The 9,232-nt window shown below is 40.9% G+C and overlaps 1 protein-coding gene across 1 annotated transcript in view; it reads left to right on the top strand.

The window, feature by feature from the left end:
* Positions 1-3,169: 3,169 nt before the first annotated feature.
* Positions 3,170-9,232, top strand: part of FMNL2 (formin like 2) — a 362,363-nt gene continuing 356,300 nt past the window's right edge. Inside the window, 1 exon segment of the mRNA XM_074303437.1 lies at positions 3,170-3,910. Coding sequence (XP_074159538.1) covers positions 3,794-3,910 — 117 coding nt within the window. The 5' untranslated portion in view covers positions 3,170-3,793.

The raw sequence follows: 9,232 nt of genomic DNA, 5'->3' as shown, positions 1-9,232 counted from the left end.
GGGGGGAGGGAGTGGAGGGAGGGAGGGGATAATTTGGAAAAATGAATAAAAAAAATATACATATATATATATATATATATATATATATATATATATATATATATATATATATATATATATATATAAATTAAATTAAATTTAAAAAAAAAAGTTGAGTTGAGGAAATGTTTTCTGATGCTTGCCCTGAATGTAAAAATTGCTTGCTACAATGCTCATGTTCACTACTCATCTTTCAAGCATTCTTTTAGTCATTAAAATTTTAATTCCTCTATGATCATGAGGTCCCATAATTTGCTGCCATGTAGCTTTACCTGAAGGACAATACTATGTGGTAAAAATATTGATTACTTTTCAAGGAGCACTTTGGAATAACTGAAAGCACTTTACATTTCCCAAATACAGATCACATAAAATTCTAGACCCAGCTTATGATCCACTATGAGCTTTTATCTAAAGTACACATGTACACATACCAAATAAAAATCTCAGAGGACTGTTTTTCTGCTTCAATAGAAAGCTGCCAGTCTTGATAAAAGTATTTTCTTATACTGAAAGCTGAGAAGATACAGACCTTTCTAGAGCCTAAATCCCTCAAGAGACTACTCTTGTTGTGGAAACATTTGTTATGCATGAAAGAATTTCTTTGAAAGCCATTACACTATTTTGTAGGGTCTCCAAGCTCACTTCCTCTGGCATAGTTTGCTAGAGGTCAAAGAGGTGGTAGACAGATGATTCCGAACTTCAGTTTCAGTGGCAGTCACAGTCAACAGGAACAATTTATTTAGAAAGCTGGTCCTCTGGGAAATTCTTTTTATTTTCCCGCATTTTGCAACATCATCTACCACATAGCAGACATTGTTATAACATAGTGCTCAAGAAAAAATACTTAGCAACATCTGTTGCCTGGTTTTAGTTTAGGAAAAGTTACTATGTATCTATGTCTTTAAAGTAACCTATTTTGCTACTCATAATTTATCTGACTGTGAGTGTAAGAGATACTTACGTATTTATGCGCGAATGTACGAATATTCCCCTCCTACATTTCCCAAAGTGACTTACTACAGTCTCAGGAATTCCCACAGGCTTTTGAATTCATATAAGCTTTAATATCTTCTCAAAGATAGGAACCTGTGTTTTGTGTTCTGTGTATTCTAGCAACTTAATAAATATGTGGTCAATTTAAAAACTCACTATTAAAAGTCACCAACCTGTCAAAGACTTTTAACTTCCACTGGTAAAAACTGTATTTGCATACTTTGTCCTTGGCAGTGAGCTTGTATGAGAGAATAAATGTGATAAGACTTACCAGAGAAAAAAGGCCTGGGTCACTGGAAGAAATATGGCCAGCGGAAGTATACATGTAACAAACTAGCATTTCTTAACTACAGAAAATCATTCCTGCCCCTGCACTGATGGAGGAACCCCTAGGCAAATGCAGTCTTGTTCTGCAAGTCAGACACATGATGTATGAAGGGAACTGAATCTGGAGTTTGTGTTTCTGAATAAAAAATGTTTCATTCAGTCTAAACTAAGTTGCTAGTTTAAAATTTACTTTACTTGTTCCACCTTTTCTCTTCTTCTATTCTTCCTTCACTTTTGATCCTAACATGATTTCCTTTAACTTGGAAACATTGTGAATGCTATTTTAAAAAATCTTTTAAAATGGATGAGTGCGGGAAGCTAGAGAGGACTGTCTCTGGAATTAATTAGAAGGACCTGAGTTCAAATTTACTCTCGGATACTTACTAGCTGTATGGCCCGGAACAAGTCATTTAACCCCACTGCCTCCAAAAAAAAAAAAAAAAAAAAAAAAAAAAGTCTAGGTATTTGTAATTCATATACACATAAAAGGAAAATTTCCAAGCCAGATTTTGAACTAGGCAACATTTTTCTTTGGCGTTCCCAGCTCTCCTTTCTGCATTCCTTTTACCTTTTTTGGGGGTGAAATCAATTTTCTTTCCTGCCCCTTGATAAAAATCTGTTTCAAGAAGAGGTTTGATATATTTTACATGACCACTTGCTAACCTAGACTAAATTGCTTGCTTCTCAATGAAGAGGGGAGGGATGAAAAGGGGAGAATTTGAAACTCAAAATTTGAAAAAAAAAAAAAAAGTTAAAATTGTTTTTATATATGTTTAAAAAATACTATTTTTTAAAAGTTCCGTAACATTTTTTTCAGACTGAAGTATTACTTTTTCCAAAGGTATTTTCATCTCAACCCCTGGGGTTGATGCTTTAAATGTAAAGGGTCCAAAAAAGCAATTTTTACTACTTACTCTACGTAAGACATTGCTCTAGATTTCCCAGAGATACAAACATAAAACTTTTTGGGGAGAAGTCACGCACAAATGACGCGGTAAGACTGGTGTTCAACATATTTCACTGGTTCACTTCTGCCTCGTAGTGTTAGATTGTGAAATCAAAGCTCAGTGTGGAAGGACAGAACCAAATGGCCTTTAACCCACGATCTGGGTTCAAGTTCAACACTTATTATCACGTATGGTTTCCTCATCCGTAAAACAGGGATGACATTACTAGGTTGTGAGGAACTTAATGCCCCAAGTCTTTATTATATTGTTATGCAGCGTCTCTGACAGGTTGAGACCTTTAACATTTTGACCTTTAACCTTTGTGACTTTTTACATTTATGGCATGTCATTAAGTGCCCGAACATGCGGGACATGAAAGAGCGCAGGTATAGCTGTCTCTGACAAACAACAATTTAAAGTCCCGTATGTACTGTTATAAGAAGCCAGGACAGCGTCTCTTACACCGGTGTAAGCACCTCAGCACAAACGCGCCATTCAGGCAGCTCCACAAAGACAGAGCTGGAGGCGATGTCGCCAGATCATCTGGCCCGGCCCCCGCCTCGTGTACTTAATTCCCTTTGTTAGCGAGGCTGGACCGACGCCTGCCTCAGCGGAGCGGGCCTTGACTGTATAACTCTTTTCTTCCGTTACGAGAAGATATTGGAGGGAACACTATGAGTTAGGCAAAGCCACACTCCACCAGGGAGCTTCAGCAATCTTTGCGGAGGAGTTCGGCTTCCCGACAGGGGGCGTGGTTGCCGCGTGCGGCCTCCGCTAGCTGGAACTACGAGTCCCAGCGTGCCCTGGAGCAAGGGGCGGAGCCCCGGGTCCTGAGGAGGCGGAGCCTTGGAGAAAAGAGGCATTGTGCTGGGAGTGAGGTGCTGCTGCTGCTGCATTTGTCTGCTCTCTCTGGCGCTCGCGGATCTTTGTGCTATCTCCGGACCGGGGACTCGAGGGTGATTGTGTCAGGGACGGCAGGAGCAACCACAGCCGGGACTGATTAGCCGGGAGCAGCGTGGGCGGGGAGGACGTGTGGGAGCGGGAGGACCACGCGCGCCCGGGGCCAGGCGTGTGTCGGCTCCCGCGGTTTGCTAGCGGAGCTTGGGCGTGGAGGATGGTGCACCATGCCGAGAGGATCCAGGCGTCCTAACGATACCTCCCGAAGAAAAGAGGTCCAGGCTGTGCTCGGGAGGAGAGAGAGCCGCTGGCGAAAGCATGAAGGTGGAAGGAGGCAGGCTCCTCTGTGAGCGCTGCTAGAGGGAGACCTCGGTCTTCGACCCGCACGTTCGCCTCTCTCCTCTCTCGGGCGGGCAGAAGGGGGGCTTGAAGCAGGAGGGGGCGCCGGGTGGGATAGGGAGGTGCGGAGGAGGGGGATAACGGGAGAGAGCGAGGGGAGGGCTAGTGCAGCGCGTTTCTGATCTCACCCACGGACGGGAAGGGGGGCTGGAGGAGAAATCCCCCCCGACTCCGAAAAGCGGCTCACCATGGGGAATGCGGGGAGCATGGATTCTCAGCAGACCGATTTCAGGGCGCACAACATGCCTTTGAAGCTGCCAATGCCCGAGCCAGGTGAACTGGAGGAGAGATTTGCGGTGGTCTTGGTAAGTAGGGACCGGCCGGATACGTTCCATACTTAACAATACCCGTTTGCTTACGCTGAAGCAGAGCCCTTTCCCCTAGCCTTCCGCACTGCCCCTTTCTTTTTTCCTCTTTCCTTGAAAAAATTTTTGAAGGGAGGGAAATGTAGGATAGTCAGGGGGCGTCCTCTGCCTCCCACCTTTCTCACTCTCCTACTCCCTCTAGTTCTCTTTCCCCGCCTCTGAACCCGTTCCCCGCGGACCGGGCTCCCAAGAGATGGATCTCGGTGGCCCTCCCGGGGCTTCCAGGTCCCGGGCACTTTCCTGAAGGAGTCCTGCTCCTGCGGACCTTTCTTCCCCCCCATTGTCTGGAGAAAGGAGGCAGCTTGTGTGCCCGGAGGGGTGTGTGTGTGTGTGTGTGTGTGTGTGTGTGTGTGTGTGTGTGTGTGTGTGTGTGTGTGTGTGTGTGTGGCGGAGAGGGGCCCCGTTGCGCGAGGAGGAGGGGGGCTTGTCTGCTGGAGCTCTTTTTCTTTTTAAACACCCGCAAAGCCCGGACAGCGCCCGCAAATGCCACGGTCTGTCCCTCCCAGCACTTCGCGCTGACCGGCGGAGCCTCCACTCAGGCCCACTGGGCTCTGCCCGGCTTTGTAGTGGGGATGATGCGGCCCATGTGGCTATGAAAGCACGGATGGGGGCCACCCGGGAGAAGCAGTGATTCGGTCTCGGCCTTTCCGCAGCTGTGGCCGAGCCCCCTGCCGCTAGTCCTTCCTCATCTAGGAGGAAGAGTGGTCTGCATCTCGTTTGCCAAGTGGAAAAAAAGACAATCCCTAAAGCATAGCCCCTCGGAAAGTTAGGAGTGGCCGACTGCAAATAAGGAACGAATGATTATAGAGACGCTTCTCTTTGAATGGGCTTTATTGGGTCTTAAGTTTTGAAGGTACAAAAATATGTAGTTTGGGGGGAGCTTTCAGATTATCCTCGCCTTCTCAACTCTTCCAGCAGCCTGCCCCCCTCCTGCTCCTCCCATAGTTCCCTTTCAACTCTTCTGCTTCCCAACTCTTCCTCAGCTGTCTAGCATCTTGGAATTTCTGGCAAAAGTCTTTCCTTCTCTTTTACTTATTGGCACCAAAGTTTCTCACCATCTTCTGCTGTAAGCCCGGGAGAGAATTGGTTACAGCAACACTTTCCCCCTTTGAGATTTGGAGAGGAACTAGCCCCAAATACTAGGATTAATATCTTTTTGCAGTCAGGTGCCCCAAGGGCATATAGGCCCTTTGGGAGGGGCGGTGAAGGGAAGAGAATTCAAGCTGGGTGTAATAGCTTCCTTTTCCTTTTATCTCTATTTGCTCTATTTTGCCTTCTGCACCCTTACTTATTTGGAAGTCTGTGAAGGACTAAGAGTCTAGATTTTGAGAAAAAACTTGTCTAGATTGGATAGATTGCCTTGCTGCCTTTCTTCCCATTTGTTTTGAAGAGAGCCGCCTGAGGGAAGTCCCTAATTTTGTGGGGTGTGGGATTGCTAAACAGTCTGTGACATTCTATTCCCATTCCTTAGGCCTTTAAAAGGGGGCTATTTGCTATGGAGATCAGCATTCTGAACTGTGGTTTTCCTCTGTCCTGTATGCACAGCTACACAGGAGAATGCTGTTTTACACCACCTACAAACTGTAGTGGTGAAGCTTTGAGAAAGACCGACTGCATTGACTGTCTTGCCTTGTTCCTTCTGTGATCTCTTGCAGCTGCTTCTTTAGTTGTATAAGATGGGATACTAGGAAATGAAACTGCGTAGCCTAATTACTTCTTTGGGTAGTCTGGATACATTCTTGATCTGCCTTTTTGGAGAGAAGTATCTCCATACAAAACCTTCCTAACAAACATGTGGTCCCTGTCTCATCTTCTGGTCTTATTCAGTCTGCTCATCTCCACTATGGGTTTGTGTGAATGTTTGTAGATGCTTTGGTAGAAGGGGCAGTGACATAGGCAAACCAGCCATAATAATAATAACAGTTTAATTAGATTTGGCTCATCTGGACAGTTTTGTTTTTTTTTTTTTACACGAGTCTAGCATTTCTGTCTATTAATAACATATGGCATAGATTAATCTTTTAAAAATGGATGACCAATGACTAGGGTGGTGGTTTTTATTAATGTTATCTCAAGCAGTCACAGATTCCTCATGTGATCATTCATGGTTTTTATATTCAGAGTGCCTCAGGGCAGTGGTTGTTGCTGTGGCTACTTTTACTGTACAATGCGTCATGCACGGTTGCTGGATACATTTTCTTTCTTACTTGTTTACAAAATTCTTAGCCTCCAAAAGTAAAATACATCAAATCTGACCCTCTTGTTAGGAGAGACAAAACTTAGGGAAGTCTTGGTTTACAAGGCTTCCTGTGGGTTTATACTTCTACTATTGGAGTCTTGCTTAGTGGTCTAAGAAAACTTGACAGGATGCTCTCTGAGGAAAAATATTATGAGAGGATCCAACATTTAGAGAGCTAAAGGTATTGAGGAGGAGGTCCCAAGTAAAACAGTTTTACTCTGTGAATGTTTTTCTGAAATTTCATATGATTGTGTATGCTTTGCAAAGGTAAATGTTTGAGAACAGTTTAGTCAGACTTTTTTAATCTTTGGCATCAAATTGGGAAGACAAAGGCTCAAGTGGAAGGATTCTTAGACTGCCAAGGGATTATATTGGCATATCAACAAACTTTTATTAGCATCCATATCTCATATCTAATAAAGCTCACAAAAACCTGTAGGCAAACAAGCTAGTGATACTGTTCAAAAATGTGATCCTTTGTAACATGAAGTAAAAATCAACATTTGAGGTAGTTTTGACATAGAAAAAAGAGTTCCTCTTTTTTCTTTGGGCTTTAGATTATTTGCAGTCCTGGGAAAGAGAGAATGAAAAAATAAGATGACAAATGTATAGGTTATTTCTGGTTAGATGTGTTATCAAGTCATAGAGAGAAACCTCAGTGAATGAGCCTCTTACCTGTCTTACATATAGAATGATACTATGATTTAATGTGTTAATTGAATCAATCTGTTTTGAATTCATTGGCATAGGTGGAAGGGGAAGTGACACGAAGGTTATATTTTTGAATTAAAATCAGTGAAGTTTATGGGAAGGCCAGATTTATAGGAATTTAGCTAAATGGTCATCAATTGAGGATCAAATTTTAAAACAATCATGAGCTAAAGAAGAAATTCATCATCCTCAGTCAACTCTCCTCAGTTTTATTTTAAGAAGGTGTGATTTAGACCTAAATATAGTGGTTCTCATAATCTCCAGCATCCCTAGTTTAAAAACAAAACAAAACAAATTAAACAACTGTGTATCACTTTATGATAGCCTGACTTTACAGGCATCTGTAAAATGTAAATAATATTATTACTTAAATCAGAGGGTTATTATGAAGATCAAAAGAGATACTCTGTGTAAAGTGCTTTGCACTTTATTATATCATATTATAGTATCATTATTAACATTATATATTAGCTATTATTGTTAAGCATCAAATATATCTTTATTGCAGTGCTGGTGAAGTGATAGTTTCTAGTCTGTATTTTCAAGAAGACTGTTATGGATGGTAACACCTATCTAAGTATTTTAATGTAATTGAAAAGTCACACAAGTATTATGTGCCTAACTTTTCTTTCTATACTGGAAAAGTATAAGGTACTTTTTTCTGAGCCTGGGTTGCATCTAGACTTGACTCCATATAATCTTTAAGACTTTTGTCCAGAAAGAGCCATCCCCCATTATTTTGCCCTTTCTGAATTTCAAAAGGAAGGGCCATTTTTATTTCTTTCTCTGTTCTTGTAGCACAGAAAAAATTCAGCAGCTATAGAGAGTAAGATAAAGCCTCATGCAAGCAGATCTAAAAATATAGGTTAAGAACTATTAGATAGTTTAGGGAATTGACTTTCTAATGTTAGTTAATGAGAACTGCTTTTGATTTTAATTAAATTTACTGGGCTTCCTTTTTTGGTTTTCATACTTAAACCCAATAATTAAATTGAAGTTGTCAAGTTCAGGTTGCTAAAGAAAAGACACTTTAGAAGAGGTTCAGGAATTCTGTTATTAACCTTTTGGGAAATTTAAGGTTTAGGGGATACTAAGTCTAGGATACATAGGGCTCAAGTTAGAACTGTGTCTGAGGTTGTTAAAGATTTTTTCTTGGTAATCTAAATGAAATGCTTTTAGACCTTTTACCTTAGGATTTAGTGGACATCATAAGCTATTATCATTGGTCTGTATCACTATCACTATCTCTATATTTCTATCTCTGTCATTATCATGATCTCTAATTTCATTTTGCAATTTTCATTATGGAATGAGTAATGCTTTCTAGTCTAGAGGTTATTCTGTAATGACACAGTTGAAGTACCTTGTTTGTGAAACTCTCCTGTTCTTTATGGACTGAATCTTTTAAAAGAATGGGCATGAAGTTTTCAGTCATTTGGCTTGTCATTCAGTCACCTAAACTCTAAGTACTGATTACTTGTGAAAGGAACAAGGAAGGTCAAATTCTAACATTTGCTAAGTTTTCCTCTCTGAAATTACTTCCTTTCAACACCTTCCAAGTAAAGCAACTGCCATGAAGTCTGTTTAGCAGATGGATTGGCAGGCACTCATTGAACCATCAGTTTATACTTGCTGATTTGTTGGAAGGCATACCCTGAAAGAAAGAGGCATCATACTTCATCCAATTTTGGTCTTTCTAGATAGTGTCAACCAGACCCATCTTATCCTTGGAGATATAAGTATAAATTAGAGATTATCAAGTGTTATCTGAAAGTTTTCCAAAGGAGATCCATTTATTATTTTTCCAACCTGTATGTTAAGATTCCTATCAAATGCCATTCCCTCAAGGAGATCTCTCTTTTATGAAATAATAGATTGTATTTTTTTTCCCTCTCTTATGACACTTATCTTTCTTTGTGTTAAAATTATTTGTATTTTTTCCTCCCTGTCTGCCTTCTAGATCAAATGAGATTATATATAAAATACTCTGTAAGTCTTAAAGTTCTAGATAAATGTTAGTCACTATTGTGGTCATCATCATTATTATCATCATTCATCATCATCAGCAGCAGCAGTAGCTTCTTGAGTGTGAGGAATTGTCTTTTTTACCCCTGAATTCTCCTTGACATCTAATATGGCACTTTTCACATAGTAGACTCTTAATAAACATCCATTAAATTAAACTTCTGTGATAATATCCCTAAAAATAGCGATCTGTTTGTCAATATGGGATAGATAGAAAGATGATCCAATAACTATCTTTCAGTAGAAGAAAGCAATTGAAGATTTTTATACAACTTTAGAAAAGGGAA

The sequence above is a fragment of the Sminthopsis crassicaudata genome, chromosome 3, assembly GCF_048593235.1.
Source record: "Sminthopsis crassicaudata isolate SCR6 chromosome 3, ASM4859323v1, whole genome shotgun sequence".
Lineage (NCBI taxonomy): Eukaryota > Metazoa > Chordata > Mammalia > Dasyuromorphia > Dasyuridae > Sminthopsis > Sminthopsis crassicaudata.
This window is presented reverse-complemented; position numbering and strand designations above follow the sequence as displayed.